The sequence below is a fragment of the Callorhinus ursinus genome, unplaced genomic scaffold (assembly GCF_003265705.2).
Source record: "Callorhinus ursinus isolate GAN/ISIS: 27379988/994484 unplaced genomic scaffold, GSC_fseal_2.0 scaffold1, whole genome shotgun sequence".
NCBI classification, from domain to species: domain Eukaryota; kingdom Metazoa; phylum Chordata; class Mammalia; order Carnivora; family Otariidae; genus Callorhinus; species Callorhinus ursinus.
The window spans coordinates 94,122,955-94,142,199 of NW_027397063.1; the positions used below are offsets into that span (position 1 = coordinate 94,122,955).

The window sequence follows — 19,245 nt, forward strand, 5'->3', positions numbered from 1 at the left end:
ATTCTAGTATCCTCCTTTTTTTCTTCATTAATGTAATTTGGAAGCTACCTAGAAATTACAAAGTAGTATTTTAAGATGAAAATTATTTTTAAAAATTTCCCACTATTTATCTAAGCCAAAATTTTGATTATATAAACTTTTTAGTTGAGAATTAAGAGTTAAATAGAGATCATTTTTAAAAACTGAGAAATTAGGGGTGCCTGGGTGGCTCATTCAGTTGAGCATCTGACTCTTGGTTTCAGCTCAGGTCCTGATCTCAGGGTCATAAGATCGAGCCCCACAACAGGCTCCTCACTGAACATGGAACCTGCTTGAGATTCTTTCTCTCCCTCTCCCCCTCCCCACTCTCAGTTTCTCTCTCTCACACACACACAAATAAATAAATCTTTTTTAAAAAACTGAGAAATTTGTTCTGGATATGTGGTGAATTCTGGTGGGCTCACAATGCATAATGTGAAACCTTATAAGTGAAAAGTTTCATAGACATTTGTCTTTATGAGCCCTGAAATGTTATTTGGGCATTTCTAGTTTAAAATATGGAAACCTGGGATTTATACAAGATCGACTGTCTTCTAAGACCCCAACTAGAGTCATTATACCTGGTCTACAATAGTGTTCAGTAAATATTTGTAAAATAATTTGCAATTCTGGCAAATAAAATTCACTCTACCGAATATATTCTGTACAAGAAGAAAAGTAGAAAAAACAGGAAATGTTTAAAACATTATTCCAGGAGAGAGAAAACAGTGGAAATACAAACAAACCAACAGCTTGGGAGCAGAATTTCAGAAAGGATAGAATTTTGAAGAAGAGCCAATACTGTAGTTCAGACAAACCACTTTAGGCATAGCTACTACTTAAGCTCTTTTGCAGGTTTTAAGGCCTTATAATATTATGAGGTCCTGAGACACAAAACCTAAGAGAAATTGTTAAGTGATAGCTCATCTGCTGGGTAGTTACCTTTTATTCATTCAATATTTATTGAGCACTTTTGGCAGACAATGTACACCCCTTGCTACTTTGAATATAAAAGTAAACATGGCAGACACTGACCAGGTAGGAGATTACTATAATAGTTCCACCAGGAGATGGAAAGGGTAAGATTAATGTAAGAAAAAAATCAGTTGTAAAATCAAGAGAACATTGTGCTTGGGGGTGGGAGGAAGGGTGGTTAAGTTGGCTAGGCAAGACATTTGAGAACAACTTCAGCATTTCTAGTGTGGGTGACAGTAGATGGGGAGGGATACCATTAATCTAGATAAGGAACATGAGAATATACAAGTTTTAGACCTTTTGAGTTTGAATACATGAAAATATACATTTTTTGTTTGAAGTCCCTGTGGGGTATCCAGATGGAGATATCTAATGGGCAATTGGAAATATAATTGTGAACCTTGAAGGAGTAATCAGGACATGATAAATAAATTTATGGTCATGACCCATGTAGGCATAGTTGAAGCTATGTGAGTTGGTATGATCTCCTAGGAAAAGTATAAAAAAGTTGTGGTTGGAACGCTGGTGAATACTAACAGTTAAGAGGTTGTCTAGGGAAAAGATACAGGAGAAAAAAAGACTGGGAAGAACATTTAGAAAGGAGAGCAAATCAGAAGAGAATGGTATACAGTCTGAGAGATTTCTCAAAGAGCTGTGGTCAACAAGGTCCAGAGAATGCTTCTACATCAGGACCTTTTTCTTCCTTTTGTCATTATGCTCTTCCCCAGATATACCCATGGACTCACTTGTCTCTTGTAAGTCTTCACATCGGCTTCTCAGGGAGGCCTTTTCTTACCATTCTATTTGAAACACAATACCCATCCCCCCCAACTCCACCCCTAGCATTCACTGTTTCCCTTCCCTGTTTTCAGAACTCTTACCACTTCTCACATTTTATATATTTTTATATCTTCCACCGTTATCTTTGCTTATCTTTCTATGAAGCCTGTGATTTTTATCTTTTTGTTCACTGCTGAATCCTTGCACCTAGAACAATCCTTGGCGTATAGTAAACACTAAATATTTGTTGAAGGAGTCATTGAATCATATGTAGGATGAAGAATAAAAATACTTGATGGTGGCATTAGTGAAAAGTTTATGCAGTGTAGTAGGAACACAGTCACATTACAGTGCTCTGGGGAGAAAATGAGAATCAGGAATGAGAAGAAGAGTGAGGGTGGTAGTTTGCAGGGAGACAGAATTGAGGGGGAAGGATGATAAGGAGCAGCCAGTGAAGAGGAGGAAATTGAATGTGTGATAACTGAAGGCAGATGTCCCAGCGGAGTGGAAGAAGATGGGACTGGGGACATATGTGAAGAGGTTGGCCTGAGACAGAAGGGAAAGAGCCAGAGATGGATACAGATGTAGGTAGGTTTGTGTGAAGAAGGAAACTAAGTGAATTCGTGTCTGATGGCCTCTGTATTCTCTGTAAAGAGGAAGCTGATTTTCAGCCAAGAGTAAGAGAGATAGAGGATGGAAAGCCATTTGGTATGCTTTTGAAATTGCTTCTATGTGAATAAGAAGAATTTACCAGGGACTAGAATAAGAAGTGCCAAATAGTACTGACACTCCCTATAATAGAAAAAGATGTGTCTTCGTGTAGAAGTCAGTCACTTGAAAGCTGTCATGAGTGCATCCTTATCTAAAACCCACTAGTAAAAATATTCTAAGAACTAAATTATCAGTAGAACACTATTCTAAAACTGGATTAATGCCAGAGTGAAAGTGAAACGTTTATTTTCAATAGGATAGCTATCAACTGACACCCTCATCTGTACTATAACAAGTGACTAATATAGATGTCATCAATTTGCTTGATGGACTTCTGGTGCAACAGAGCAAGAGTTGTGTAGGGCACGATTGATATATGGTTTTATTGTGATGGATCTGAGAAACGTATGTAGGTCAGTCTAAGGCTGGAAGAAGGCCAAGGCATTAATCAAGTTTTGTTTTTCTTTTTGCAAGTGTTTTGTTAGACTTAGAAACGAGTGTTTTGCCATTTAAAAATATCAAGTTCTGGCCTGATTGAAAAATGCGTCTTTCAAATTATCTAACATTTGTTCTGCCTTTCAATGAGCTGTCACTTGCATCTTACCACAGACATTCATCTTCTATGAGTAAGAGGGATTCTTTTAATTCATCTATTTTACATATTATAGGCAAGTATATAGAATTATCTTTTTAAAAAAGTGACCAAAATATCCACAAATTACTGTACAGAAATTTAGTTGAAGGATATTGGAATAAAAAAGAACCACATACTTAATTCCATCAACTTTCAGCACAAAATAAAAGAGGCATGGGGGCGCCTGGGTGGCTCAGTTAAGCTCTGACTCTTGATTTCCGCTCAGGTCATGATCTCAAGGTGTGGGATGGGCCTGCTTCTAGCTCCATACTCAGCGAGGAGTCTGTTTGAGATTCTCTCTCTCCCTCTGCCTTTGCCCTGCCCCCCGCCCCTCCCCCCCCCGTGCGCGCTCTCTCTCTCTCAAATAAATCTTAAAAAAAAAAAGAGGCATGAAGTCCTGATAAGGTTAAATTAATCTACCAGTTACTTGAAAGAAATCTGCTCAGGCAGATTTGTAGTACCTCAGTCTGGATTAATACTTAACTTCACTCAGCTCCCCTATATGGTGGTGGAAACCAATTCACTTTTTGCTCAGTCTCAGGAGTTTGGATTTATTTCATTGTAAATCAGAGTTAGTTTAATCTAGGCCCCAATTTTTCTTTGTCTTTCCTGAGAGAACACACATTCCTAAAGTAGTGATCTCCAAACTTTTTTAAATAATAGAATGCTTTTTCCTAAAGAAATTGTTCATAGAACTCAGAGCAGAGTCCATTGCTAGCACCTAGTGTAATGAGCTTAGGGGAAAGGCAGGGCAGGGGGCACTGCATCATGGATCAAAGGGAAGGAACAGGGGTGCCTGGCTGACTCTTGATCTCCCAGTTGTGAGTTTGAGCCCCATGTTGGGCACAGAGATCTAAAAAAAAAAAAAAAAGGAAACAAGAATGGTACCAGTTTTTGTGCTTATTTTTGTATGTCACCTAGCCTTGCTTACCCACTGCACTTCCTTTAATATCTTTTTGTCATTGTCTAAACCATCCCAATGTCTATATTACTTTAAAAGTTATTGCAAAGCAGCCAGTTTTTCAGAGTATGCTCGGGAGAAGCAAATGCTCCTATATCCTTACTCAGAGCTAGGCTTCTACTGGAAACCTCAGTATATAAGAGGTGAGGCTCTAACCCATTTGAAACATGGCCTCATGGCGAGGACCCTGTCCATTTTCCCCCTTGTTTCACCTTTTCCCCTGGCCCTGAGGCACCTGTGCAGAATCTTAAGACTCCATGGGACTCTTTAGATGTACCTTTTATAAATAGATACAACTAGATTTTGGTCTTTTGAATCATAATGAGAGTCTTTGCTTTTTATTGTGGTAATTGTTCCATTTGGTCTTATTCTTAAAGGTATTTTTTTAGCATTATTTCATAACCTGTCTTTCATGCTCTCTTTTTCACTAGTGATTTAGAAGCCATCATTCTATTTTTCTTTGCTCTTGGTTACCTTGAATTAAGCAAAATATGGTATAAAATATAAGTATGTTTCTTCTTTTCTTCTTTTGCAGCTCCAAATAGATTGGGAGAAAATCAGAGCCAAAATTGAGATGGAAATTACTAAAGAACGAGAGCGATCATCAACCAGCCAGTCCAGCAAGAATATAGGTCTGAGGCACTAAATTTCTTGCTTACCTCGAAGAATTTTTACCTTTTGAAACTAATTCTGATTAATCAAGGATAAGCATATTTTCAATGCTAAAAAAAGGCAGACTCTTTAAGTATAAGCACTTGCTGTATATTTAATACTAAAAGTACATTCAGAAAGACTAATAACAAAATAATTGACATAATTTCATCTTTTATATATTTTAGTCCAATAATTAGCAAAATATTCCTATGTTTATGACACACCTATGTAGTATTGCTAACATTCCAATTTTTTGTCCATTATTTTATCCCTGAATTTTCAGCATGAACAAATATTAATTCTGATAATAAAACATTGGACTCTTTAAAATGTATGTTATCGTTAATTTTTATTCAACCTCTATATTGTAAGATGTTCCAAAAGTTTATTTATATAAGAAAAATACATGAGGGTAGATTTATGAAAATGTGTATATATATATATGTATGTGTGTGTACATATATATATATACTTATACATCAATGTTCATAGCAGGATTATTCACAGTAGCAAAAACATGGACAAAAAAGATGTCTATCAACAGATGAATGGATAAACAAAATGTGGTATAGACATACAGTGGAATATTATTCAGCCTTTAAAAGGAAGGAAATTCTGACACATGCTACAACATGGATGAACCTTGAAAATATTGTGCTAAGTGAAATAAACCAGACTATTGTATGACCCCACTTATATGAGGTGCCTACAATAGGGAAGTTCATTGAGACAGAAGAAATAGTGGTTGCCAGGCACTGGAGGGGAGGTGGAAATGGGGCATTATTGTTTAATGAGTACAGAATTCCTGTTTGGGATGAATAAGTTCTGGAAATGGACAGTGGTGATGGTTGCACAGCATTGTGAATATACGTAATGCCACTGAATCGTACACTTAAAAATGGTTAAAGTGGTAAATTTTGTTATATATATATATATCTTATCATTTTTTAGAAATATATCTAGGATGGATAAGAAATATTTTCCTCATTCCTCTCCTGACTTGAGAATGTTCAGGTGTTAGGTCCTGGAGTCTGTATTTGTGAAAATCTTAAATAATAAACCTTTTTGACTACCTTAATTCAGTATGTCCTAAAATTATTGCCACAAAAGCTTTTGAACATTAACACAAATACTCCTTAGAAAATCCTCCATGAAGTAAATTTTGGAAAGGTAGATTATGGACTGGGTGTATGCGTATGTATTGGAAAGTGATTACCTCTCTCACTCCAATTTTAATGAATATATCTAGATTTCTTTTATGAAAATGTTTCTGTCTTTTTAATGTATTTCTTTTCTTTTTTGGAATGTTGAAATATTCTGTTCTTCATCCAGATGCTGGGTGTAAGAGTGAGTTCAGTTTGTGAAATATGATTGAGCAGTTTACTTATAAGTTGTATTTATTTGTATGTTTTACATTATGTTATATTCCAATTAAAAGTTTAAAAAGAAAAATGGTTAAAAGGGTAAATTTTATATTTATTTTACTACAATTTAAAAAGTTAAAAAAATATTTCTGCATTCTGACAATTCTGATACCAACAAGGTGTTCTACAGTTCAGCTCTGATCCTACCCGGAGTTGGTGTCAGGTCCCATGAACTAGGGGACAGGACCCCCAACTAGTCACTAGCCCCATGCGGGGGACTCCAAGATAGCCACACTTGTGACTTGGCTGCAGATTTGGGGATTCCTACCATGCCCCCTTTAGGTTTGATAATTCACTAGAATGACTCACTGAGCTCACTGAAATGCTTTACTACAACTACAACTACAGTTTCATTATAAACGATACAACTCAGGAGCAGCCAAGTAGAAGAGATGCTAGAGCAAGGTCCAGGAGAAAGGAGAGGTCTGGGGGGAAAGCGGGGTGGTACAGAGCTTCCATGCGCTCTCTTCACGGAATCCAGGACTGTCATTCTCCCTGCACATTGATGTGCTCACCAACCGGGAAGCTCTCATAGGCCTTGCCGTCCTGAATTATTTTTTATCAGAGTGTTATTACATGGGTATAATTGATTAAATCACTGGCCATGTGATTGAACTCCTCCTCTCCCTGGAGGTCAGGTTGGCTGAGCCCTCCAACCATGTGGTTATTCTGATGACCAGTCCTCCTACTGAAGCTATCTAACCACCATCACTCACACACAGACACACACACAGACACACACACACACACACACACACACAGTCACCTCATTAGCACAACAAAGATACTCCTATCATTAAGGAAATTCAAAGGGTTTTGGAAGCTCTGTACCAGACACCTCCTATACACCTCATCTCAAACCGGATATATTCATTATGTCACAGGTTATCCCCTGGTCTTTGACCATGGGATCTTTTATGGCAAGATACATAACTGACTGAGCATAAAAGATACAGCAACATTTAGAAGAGTCAATGTGGGGTAAGGATAGGAAGCCATTAACCAATTTCCCAATACATTTGATTATCAATATCAGTATTATCTTTTCAACAATGCCAGTGTGTAATAGCATATCACATTATCATAGACATAACCTGAAAAATAAGAGTCAAAAGATATTGGCACATTACTAGAGTCACATCCAGTCTATAATAATTAGTCCAATCATCATCATATCCTAGGACCAGAATGTCTCTCAGAGTGAGGGCACTTAGGGTTGCAGGCTTCCTTCCTTTAATAGTGTCAAGTTCCAAAAGCAGGAGTGGTCTCAACTTCACACTTTCAGGCATCTGGTATAATTGAGCTAAAGGACAATCTCATCTCTTGCTCTGAGCTTCTTTCCAAGCATTAATATTGGAATTTTCTCATTGCATAACAAATTTATTCATTCCTTTATTTTTAGCCACTATTCCTCCTCTCCATTTATATCCAAATCTTTTCACCTTTGGAAGGTACCTTAGGTTCAGCCACTGTGCTGGTCTAGATTGCAAGCAATGATACAAGTCTAGCAAGTGCCTCCCCCTTAGTCTACTCCCATTCATGTAGGGTAGGGTTATACAGGCACAGACCTAGTGGGCTATTTCCACCCACAGGCAATATAGTTTATTCATTGTTAGCCCCAAAAATTGCCAGATAGAGTGAAAGCACAGCCCACCCATTAGGCCCTTAGGAATTCTGACAAATATTTTAAAACAGTTTGTTGCTTAGGAATCATTCCTTCTTCAAGCACTATAGTTGCAGCCGTGGCCCACGGACCATGGCACCAGGCAGGAAAAAGAAAGTTAAGGTGATGTGGGAAAGGAAAAAAAAGTATAGTTGTTGTACCAGCATCCTCCCCCACCCCTTGACCCCAGATCCAGAACAGTGGGAACACTCCCCTAGCCCCTCATGTTGAGCGTGAGCACACACTCATGAAGGCATGTAAGCCAGCCCTTCTTGCCTCTATCCACCCCCCCCACTATTTAGACAACCAATGTTTGATTGCCTGTTCTAATTCTTTATCAAAGTACTACCCCGAGGAAGATACAGTAGTCCCCCTTTATCTGCGGTGTTCATTTCCACAATTGGAAATTGTGGGCCATGGCTGCAACTATAGTGCTTGAAGAAGGAATGATTCCTAAGCAACAAACTGTTTTAAAATATTCATCAGAATTCCTAAGGGCCTAATGGGTGGGCTGTGCTTTCACTCTATCTGGCAATTTTTGGGGCTAACAATGGATAAACTATATTGCCTATGGGTGGAAGTAGCCCATACTCATAGTCAACCATGGTCCAGTAACAGGTGTTCCTCCTTCTGACCTACTGTCAGAAGGTCAATAGTAGGGTGCCTGGGTGGCTCAGTTGGTTAAGCGACTGCCTTCGGCTCAGGTCGTGATCCTGGAGTCCCTGGATCGAGTCCCGCATCGGGCTCCCTGCTCAGCAGTGAGTCTGCTTTTCCCTCTGACCCTCCCCTCTCTCATGCTCTCTATCTCATTCTCTCTCTCAAAAAAATAAATAAAATCTTAAAAAAAAAAAGAAGGTCAATAGTAGCCTAACACCGTGTCACAATGCCTACATCATTCACCTCACTTTTTCTCATCCCGTAGGCTTTTATCCTATCATCACAAGAAAGGTAAGTACAGCACAATAAGATATTTTGAGAGAGAGGGAGAGAGACAACATTCACATAACTTTTATTGTAGTATATTGTTATAATTGTTCTGTTTTATTAGTAATTATTATTAATCTCTTACCGTGCTTAATTTATAAATTAAATTTTATCATAGGTATGTACGTATAGGAAAGAATGTAGTATATTTAGGGTTTGGTACTACCTGCAGGTTCGGGTATGCACTGGGGGTCTTAGAACATATCCCCTGTGGACAAAGAGGACTACTGTATTTCTCTGCCATTGTTGGACATGATGGGCTGTAGAGTGTGTTCCTTGGTCTGAAGAAATGTGAATCAGTGGTCCAAATCAGTGTAATACCTTCTGCTCCAGTTCCTTGGTAGTTCTCTGAGCCTTTGCGTCTACCACCGGGTAAGAAAAGCTCAACCCAGAGTCAGTGTCTATTTCTGTCAGGACCCACTTGTAGCCCCCAGGCCTACAGGCATCAGTCGGACTTGCCAGCTATGTACAAGGACTCTCCCCCAGAGCATCTTCCCCATATCCATCTGCAGTCTCTAAATCTCTCTTGCTGGCAGACAGAACAGTTCCTGTTGGCATTTTGTGCCTCTGCGGGTGCAAAAAGAATATGTCTAGATTCAACCCCTCTCTGCATTGTTTCAGTCCACTCACTTCATTAACCCAGTGGCTACCTCAAGTGAGCACAGCTGGGTATCTGCTTGTCAATTCCAATCATCTGATGCTGGAAGGGGGTTCTGATGGGCATTGACATGGCCTACTTGAATGCACCCTTCAGATTCCCATAGTGATTTCCATAGGGCCGTGCCCCAGAAGGGCACCCTTTTAATAGGCCAATCTTCCACTCCCCTTCTGCCTGACCATATGGCCCATTGGCCGCTGCCTATGAGTAGGTCAAGATCCAGACAGAAGGGTAAACAGCATGCAGTGCAGCTCACCGAGCCAATTTTTTCCCTTTTTCAATCAGAGTGGTGGCCTTCCAAACCCAGTGTCGTGTGTTCATGTTGAGACTGCCATCCATAAGCCAAGCAGCTGTTTGTTGGTCTGTTGGGAGCTGTTTACAGGCACTGTCCAAATGATGCTAGAATCCTGCAGCTCCTCACAGGGTTCCAGAGTCATTCCTGGGGAAGACAGTCTACCTGCTCATGAATATGCTTTGTAACTCCATGTGTTGCCCTGGTGGTGTGTTCCTGCACAAACCATTTCTGTTCTATTACAGAACTCTTCTTGGCACTGCCCTCCTCCTTAGAGCATTTCTCTGACATCACCCAAGACATCCTTACTTCATGGTTTTCAGTCAGAGGCAGTTTCAGTTAATGTCTGATAGCAAGCTAGTAATCGCTTCTCCAAATGGAAATTGTTTTGTCCAGAGTTCTAGTAGCTGTCACTGGGAGGTGCTCACAGACTTTTGTCCTAAGCCCCAGTCTACACTCCACATGTGGCTATTGTGCAGATGTTTTGTCCAAACCAGCACTCTAGCCTCTGTTCTATATTGCATGGGCCTGAGCAATCTTATTCATTCCCATTTAGCATGTCTAATGACTATGGCTTGAAGGAAGGATTTACATGACTTCTATTTTACAGTGCTAGGTTATTTCCCCCAGTCAGACACACTATCCATTCCCATAATTCATTCAGGTAAGAGTCATAACCACTTCACATAAAGCTTGTTCAAATCTATCAGTTTTTGTCCTGTCACCTTAATCCCACCAACTCTTGGATTCCTCTGCCCTCTCTCCATCATTCTCCGGGCATGTCAATGTGTTTACTAGCCAGGAAGGTTCTCCCAGTCTCAATGTCCCAGGTTTTGTTGTGGTTGTTGTTGTGGTTTTAAATCAGAGTTTTATTACACAGGCACCCTTGATAAAATCACTGGCTTTGTGATTCATCTCTAGCCTTTGTCTTCTCCCTGGAGGCCGGGTGGCTGAAGGGTCTAGCCCTCTAATCACCTGGCTGCTTTTTCTAGTAACTAGCACCCACCCTGGAGCTACTAAAGGCTCCTAGAGTAACTTTATTAGCATAACACACTCCCATCTCTCAAGAAATTCCAAGGGCTTTGGAAGCTCTGTGCCAAAAACCAGGGACAAAGACCAGAGATATTCTTTATTATATCACAATATCACTTTCACAGTCATACTGAATGTGTATTTTTGTTCTTTTGTCTTACACTTTAAAAAAAAATCTATTATAGAAGCTTCTTGGTTGGTTTAAACTAATAATTTCATACATTTTAGGGGATTTGATCTAATTTAGTGCTTTTTTATGTATATATAAATATTTTGTATATTTCATAACCATCAAATAAAGATTGTTTATACAGAATGCGTGGGGTCTGGCCCCATTACAGATGAGTGATATTTTGGGGGCATGATGATCCCTCCAAAAATGCTTTGGCACAGAGACTGTGGTACATGGAACATAAGTTATAATGAATGAAATATGGAACATAAGTTACAATAAAAAATAAGCAAGTCTTAAAGCAAACATATTTTAGAAGATGGTTTACTATAGCAAACAGTTACCATGAGTATCAGTGAAAGAATATCTTCAAATATCTGTCATTTTGTACTTATAGAAAATACATTCATTTCTGAAAACGTATGCTACATAAATCCTGTTTAAATATCTCAAACATTTTTCTTGTCAATTCTTATACTGAAAAAGATCAGAATTTACAAGGTCTACGGTATAAAAAGGTAATATCCATAATAAAATATATGGATTTTTATTTGTTTTGCAGATTTCTTGATCTGCAGATAGAATTGTGGCAAAATCACTTGTCAGATTTCTTCGAACACCATCTGCAGAAGCCAAAGAGAAGGTGATGAAGCAAATCTTTTTTTTAAAGAGACCCATCTTTACCTTCCCCTTGCCCACAGCCTATATATTATCAGTATCTACTTCTCAGTGGTCAGTGACCTTTGGGCCAAAAAAATTATAAGATTTTCACAGCCTTATATTGCCTGTAACAAAGTCATTTTCTCATTCTGTCTGCTTTCCTCTAAAGCTACTCTGTCCCCACAACTTGGCCTGAGCTGCTGGACATCACTCTCTGGCCATCATATGCTCACCATGCACTGTGTGTAATTTTTAAAATGTAGTGATTTCTTTTTTTTTTAATTTTTTATTTATTTATTTGAGAGAATGAGAGACAGAGAGAGTGCATGAGAGGGGGGAGGGTCCGAGGGAGAAGCAGATCACTGCCCAGCAGGGAGCCCTACGCGGGACTCAATCCCGGGACTCCAGGATCATGACCTGAGCTGAAGGCAGTCGCTTAACCGACTGAGCCACCCAGGCGCCCAAAATGTAGTGATTTCTAACATAGATGATTTCAAAACAATTTAGAGCAATTCAACTTTTCAGAGGTTTCTAGATGTTCTAGATGATCGAAAATGCTCTAGTCTAATAACTTCTACTGTAAAGTAACATTCATACTAAAATATTTAATTGGAGAAACACTTTATAATTCTTTGGAAATAAGGCGAGTATAAAGTGTCTGTAAGCTTATCTCCCATTTTTGAGCTAGCCAGAGGCCACAGGACCAGTCACAGCTACAAAAACTAACCCCAGACCCCACCTTGTTATTAAAAGGATCTTGAATTCTGAAAATAAAATAAATAATCAAATAATAAAATAGAGTGTAATGGGAGGCATCACTGAGAAGGTGCAATTTGAGCAAACACTTCAAGGAAGTAATGCTCAGTTTAAATTTCTGCCAAATAACATATAGGAAAACCATCAAATAAAATTCCTATTCTATGAACTTATGTTATCCTTCTTTAACATAATTTAAAAATGTGCTAGTCTATAAAAGTAATTCTGCATGATTTTGACATTAATAGTATCAAATCATATAAACATGGCTTACCCGTGAATAGAATTTATTTATATAGTCATAATAATGTAAACACTGAATATTTATCTAATCAAATTATAATTATTCAGGCCCATAATCCCATATCTGAAAACCTTGGGCCAAATATGTTTCAGAATTCAAATTTGTGGGATGCCTGGGTGGCTCAGTCAGTTAAGCACCTGCCTTCAGCTCAGGTCATGATCTCAGGGTCCCGGGATTGAGTCCTGCACCGGGGAGTTCCTTGCTCAGCGGGGAGCCTGCTTCGCCCTCTGCCTGCCGCTCCCCCTGCTTATTCTCTCTCTCTCTCTCTGACGAATAAATAAATAAAATCTTAAAAAACATTCAGCTTTGTTTAAGAAACACAATGGATATTCAAAATTTTTTGTAATACTGCAAATAGTTTATTACAGAACATCCCTAGAAGGGTCTTAGCTTTCACTCCCTAATCAAACATATCAATATTTCTGCAGCTCAATATGAATATTTACATTAAGCAATAAAAATTAGAAGTAGTTTTTCATCCGTTTTACTGCCAAATGAGTTCAGGCTGTATGAATTATGAAACAATGTTTTGGATCTAGAATTGGGGATATGGGACTGTGGGTTTATTTTGGAGGAATTGGGTACATATGTTGGAATAAATGGAAAGTAAAAAAAGAGAAAAAAATCTTCATTTTTTTCATAATGGAAAGGCAATAAATAATGCCAAAAATCAAAAACAAAAAAATCAGGAAATAATAAACATGCTATTTAGTGATGTGGCAATAAATAGCAAGAGAGCCAGCTAAAAGAGCTGGAAGTGGCTGCTTCTAGGAAGAGAGAGGGACATTGAGAAGAAGGAGCTTAGTCCTGCTGTTTTTCATAGCAGGTCTCATGGAACTATTTGTCTACTTAAATCTGTGCATGTATAACTTCGACAAAAACAGAAATGGACTCTTAAATAGTCACTAAGAGAAAGTAGGCAAACCCTGTATCTGACAAAGGGCTTACACCAGAATATCTAAAGAACTATCACATCTGAATGTAAAAAACAAACGATTCAATTAGAAAATGGGCAAAAGACATGAACATTTTACCAAAGAGGATATACAGATGGCAAATAATGCATATGAAAAGTGTTCAACATCTTAGTCATGAGGGAAATGCAAATCGAAACTTCAACAATCAGAATGGCTGAAATAAAAACTGGTGATAAACACCAAATGCTGGCAAGGATGCAGAGAAACTGGATCACTCATATACTGCTGGTAGGAACATAAAATGTTACAGCCACTAACAGAAGGAGTATGGCAGTTTCTTGCAGACTAAACATGCACATACCACATAACCCAGCAATTACAGTCTTGGGCATTTATCCCAGAGAAATGAAAACTTATGTTCATGCAAAAGGCTGTACACAAATGTTCATATTAGCTCAACTCTTAATAGCCACGAACTGAAAACAATGCAGAGATGTTTCAGTGGGTGAATGGTTTAACAAACTGTGATACATCCATATCATGAAATACTATTCAATAGTTAAAACTATTGCTACACACAACAACTTGGGTAGATCTGTACAGAATTATGCTGATTGATCTCAAAAGGTTATTTACTGTTTGATTCCATTTATATAATGTTCTTAAAATAACAAAATATAGAGATGGAAAACAGATTAGTGGATGTCAGGAGTTAAGGATTAACTGGAGGGGGTGCATGTGGCTGTAAGGTTATAAAGGGTGGCATGAGGATCTCTGTAAAAATGGAACCATCCTATATCTTGATTGTGGTGGTGGTTACACAAACCTACACATGTGATAAGATTGCACAGAAACAAAAACCTTTGGTGCAAAATAGTATTATATATATTTACTATGAATACATCTCTATGTAGTAAAGATATGCAGAGAATATTCTGAAAGGATACTCACCACACAGTGGTTAAATCTCAAGTTGAAGGAGTGGGCAGGAATTGAAGGTGGGTGTGTTAGGGGGGATTTTGTTGTAATGTTTTCTTTTTAAAAAGAAGATGTATTTGTTATTACCTGAGTAATTAAAAATTTAAACAAAAAAGTACTGGAAGATCTATACATTTGTTGGAATATCTCAGTATAGTGGCATAAAATATGGGTTTTAAAACAATTTTCTCCTATGTGTCTGTGCGTGTTTATTTGTAATATGCTTTTATTCATTTTTTTTCATTTAATGACATTATATCATGGACGTTTTCCCAAATTAATAGATGTCTTAGCACATCATTTTAAAAGCTGCAGAATGGGGGCGCCTCGGTAGTGCAGTCAGTTAAGTGTAAAACTCTTGGTTTCAGCTCAGGTCTGATCTCAGGGTCATGAGATGGAGCCCCACATCGGGCTCCGAACTCAGTGTGGAGTCTACTTGAGTTTCTCTCTCCCTCTTCCTCTGCCCCTCGCCCCTGTGGTCTCTCTCTCTCACTGAGATAAATAAAGAAATCTTCTTTAAAAAGCTGCAGAAAGTCTCTTTGTATGATGGAGCAGAATTTACTTAACCAGTGTCCTACTATTGGAGAATTAGGGAGTTTTCAATACTTCACTGTTAGAGCAGTGCTTCAAAGGGTATCTCTTGGAATCAGATCTTTTCACAGGACCTTGATTATTTCCATGGGATAGATTCTCAGAGGGAGAATTGCTGAATCAAAGCTATGCATATTTTAAGGCTTTTGGTAAGTACTAAAGTTCTGCTTCTGACAGATTCTGGAATTCAGAAGCTCCTCCAAAGCTCAATGCAGAAAATCCCTTCATGGCCTCAAAGTTAGCCTTGACCCTTCTTTTTCAAATCCATTTACAGTGATAATGCCAACCACCTCATATATAGATTGTACTTGGTGCGAGGCTCTAGGAGTTTTACCCTCTGATGTACTACGTCTAGCTTCCTTTTCAGAAGAAGAAATTGAGGCATGAAGAAGTTAAACAATTCAACTGAAATTACAGCCCAAATAAGCAATGGATCTGGGGTCATGAGCCTCAACAACCTGGGGTCCACTGCTTCTTTGGAAGTGGGTTTTTTTTAAATTGAGATATAATTGACATGTAATGTTGTATTAGGTTTAGGTGTACAACATAATGATTTGTTATTTGTATATATTGTGAAATGATCACAATAGGTCTAGTTAACATCCATCACCATATATAGTTATAAAAATTTTTTTCTTGCAATGAGAATTTTTAAGAACTGCTCTCTTAGCAACTTTCAAATATACAAAGCACTATTATGAACTATAATCATGCTTATTTATCTTACAACTGGAAGTTTGTATCCTTTGACCACCTTCACCCATTTCATCCCCCCCTCCCCAACTCTGGCCACCACTAATTTGTTCTCCATATTTATGAGTTTGTCTTTTTTAGGTTTGCATATAAGTGAGGTCATACAGTATTCATCTTTGTCTCATCTATTTCATTTAGCACAATGCCCTAAAGGTCCATCCATATTATCACAAATGGCAGGATTTCCTTCTTTATGGCTGAATAATGTTCCATATAAATATATATACACACACCCCAATTTCCTTATCCATTCATCTGTTATTTCTATGTCTTGGCTATTGTAAATAATGCTGCAATGAACATGGAAGAGCAGATATTTTTTCAAGATAGTGATTTCATTTCTTTTGGATAAATACCCTCAAGTGGAATTGCTTGATCATATGGTAGTTCTATTTTTAATTTTTTGAAGAGACTCCATACTGTTTTCCACAGTGGCTGTACAAATTTACATTCCCATCAGTGCACAAGGGTTCCCTTTTCTCCACATTCTCACCAACTCTTGTTATTTCTTGTCATTCTGATAATAGCTATTCTAACAGGTGTGAGGTGAGATCTCGTGGTTTTGATTTGCATTTCCCTGATGATTAGTGATCTTGAGCAGCTTTTCATGTACCTGTTGGCTATTCATAAGCCTTCTTTGGAAAAATGTCTGTTCAGGTCCTCTGCCCATTCTTAAAATAGGATTTTTTTTTCTATTGACTAGTAGGAGTTCTTTTTGTGTTTTGGATATTAACTGCTTAGCAGATATTTACCAGTATTTTTCCCATTCTGTAGGCTGCCTTTTCATTTTGTTGATTATTTTCTTTGCTGTACAGAAAGAAGCTTTTTAGTTTGATATAGTCCCACTTACGGAATTTTGCTTTTGTTGACTTTGCTTTTGGTGTCAAATCTAAAAAATCATTACCTAAATCTGTGTCTAGGTGCATAACCCCTATGTTTTCTTCCAAGAGTTTTATAGTTTCAGGTCTTATGTTCAAGTCTTTAATCCATTTGAGTTATATTTGTGTATGGTCTAAGATAGTGGTCCAGTTTCATTCTTTTGCGTGTAGCATGTTTCCAGTTTTCCCAACACCCTTTACTGAAGAGACTGCCCTTTCTCCATTGCATATTTTCAGCTCCTTTGTCATAAATTAATTGACCATACACATGTGGCTTTATTTCTGGGCTCTCTATTCTGTTGCATTGACCTATGTGTCTGTTTTTATGTCAATACCATGCTGTTTTGATTATTATACTTTATAATATAGTTTGAAATTAGAACGTGTGATACCTCCAGCTTTATTCTTCTTTCTCAAGATTGCTTTTACTATTTAGGTGTTTTATGATTCCATACAAATTTTAGGGGTTTTTTTTTGTTTTATTTCTATGAAAAATGACATTGGAATTTTATGGGGGTTGCACTGAATCATTGTTTTGGATAAAATTAACATTTTAACAATATCGGTTCTTCCAATCTATGAGCACAGAATATCATTTCATTTATTTGTGTCTTTTTCAATTTCTTTCATCCAAGTCTCAATTTTCAGTGTACAGATCTTTCACTTCTTTCATTAAATTTATTCTAGATATTTTATTCTTTTTGATGCAATTATGAGATTGTTTTCTTAATTTCTCTTTCTGATAGTTCATTATTAGTGTATATAATTTTTGTATATTGATTTTGTTTCTTTCAACTTTACTGTTTATTAGATCTAACAGTTTGTGTTGGTTTTTTTTTGGTAGAGTCTTTAGGGTCACTGTTTGTGTTTAAATATAATTTTTGTAATTTAAAAAAGCAACAAAATGGCTTTTAAAACACTTGAGGGGAGGGTGCCTAGGTGGCTCAGTTGGTTAAGCGACTGCCTTCGGCTCAGGTGGACCGAGTCCCACAAGGGGCTTCCTGCTCAGCAGGGAGTCTGCTTCTCCCTCTGACCCTCTTCCCTCTCGTGCTTTCTATCTCTCATTCTCTCTCTCTCTCAAATAAATAAATAAAATCTTAAAAAAAATAAAACACTTGAGGGGAATAACATTTATGGTGAAATAATTGAAAGTTATCTAGTCATCCATTCCTCTAGAATATAACCTATTTTGGGATTGGACCAAAGCATTAGGAGTTAAGAGTTACTGTACTACATCATTTAGACTCCTTGAAAAATTGTACTGAGCTACAATATTATGCCTATAGTGAGGATCTAATGTTCATAAGCCTTATGGAACATATTTAGTGTAAAAATGGTTGAATATGTTATTCTTAACATTACAGTGTCTTTTTTTTAGTAAGCTCTATGCACAATGTGAACTCACAACCCCCAAGATCAAGAGTCACATATTCTGACTGAGCAGCCAGGTGCCCCTACAGTGTTTTCTTTATGAGAACTCAGAGGAGAAACTTCTTCCAACTGTCAGTACCAGGAAGATATGTGCTTCTCTCAAGCACCTGGTCTGGTTTTTACTTACAAACACTGAATCCTTTAATTGACCGTTTTCTTTGTATTTCCTGCCAAAAAGCTCAGAACCAAGGTATGACCTTATTTTTGCAGTTTTGCCTTTCCCCTTTGCCTTGGTTCCTTCATTTACTTTTGGAGGATCTTGTTTTGTGTGTCCTTTTTGCAGACGACCTCAAATCTGTTTTTTGGTGGGTAGCTGAATGAATAGTGCATGGATGAGTGGATGGACAGATGGAAAAAATTGGTGTATTTGTAGTTTTTTTGTTTTTGTTTTGTTTTGTTTTTTTACCTTTAAGTTCCACCTTCTGGAGCCCTGTAAAAAAATTCCACTTCTATAAGTTTGCCTTTTAAATATTTCATGACAGTTATATTCCCTTAGCTTTCTCTTCTTCAGGTTAAAAATTAGAAATGTCTATATAAACACTTTTCTATCAAACTCAGTTCTGTCAAACCTGAGGTGGGTTTCAATGTCCATCAGGCCATGCATTTGCTCTCATTGACTTGCTCTCCTCTTACCTGTGCTTTTATCCCCCCCCAGAAACCTGTACCCTCCTCTACTCCTAAAGCCCTCATGTCCACTCTCCAGGACCCACTTCCAAGATCACTGTTTCCATTTTGTCCTCACCCACAGCTTCTCTATAGGGGAAGTCTCAAATCCAGTATCCCAGTCTCCTACTCCACTGGCCTAGCTTTCTAGCAATTCTTACCTGTCTCCCACTCCACTTGCTCCTTGACATCAAGCTATCCACACTCTCAGCCCTTCCCATATGATTTAGTCTGCCATTCCTGGTCCTTCCTTTCCTGTCCAAACCCCATTTCTCTTTTCCTACCCAGGCTTTCATCCACAGTGTGTCATCAACCAAAACCAGCTGACAATTTTTTAGGTAAAGTTAACATGACAC

The 19,245-nt window shown here is 37.9% G+C and overlaps 2 protein-coding genes across 8 annotated transcripts in view; one reads left to right on the forward strand and one right to left on the reverse strand.

Annotated features, from left to right (window-relative positions):
* Positions 1 to 5,811, forward strand: part of IFT80 (intraflagellar transport 80) — a 123,562-nt gene extending 117,751 nt beyond the window's left edge. For both annotated transcript variants that reach the window (XM_073897957.1, XM_073897959.1), the window contains exon 20: positions 4,615 to 5,811. In XM_073897957.1, coding sequence (XP_073754058.1) covers positions 4,615 to 4,725 — 111 coding nt within the window. In that variant the 3' untranslated portion in view covers positions 4,726 to 5,811. The remainder of the gene's footprint in view (positions 1 to 4,614) is intronic.
* CUNH3orf80 (chromosome unknown C3orf80 homolog) overlaps positions 1 to 19,245 on the reverse strand; it is a 56,309-nt gene that overhangs the window by 26,928 nt on the left and 10,136 nt on the right. The gene's annotated exons all lie outside the window — the stretch shown is intronic.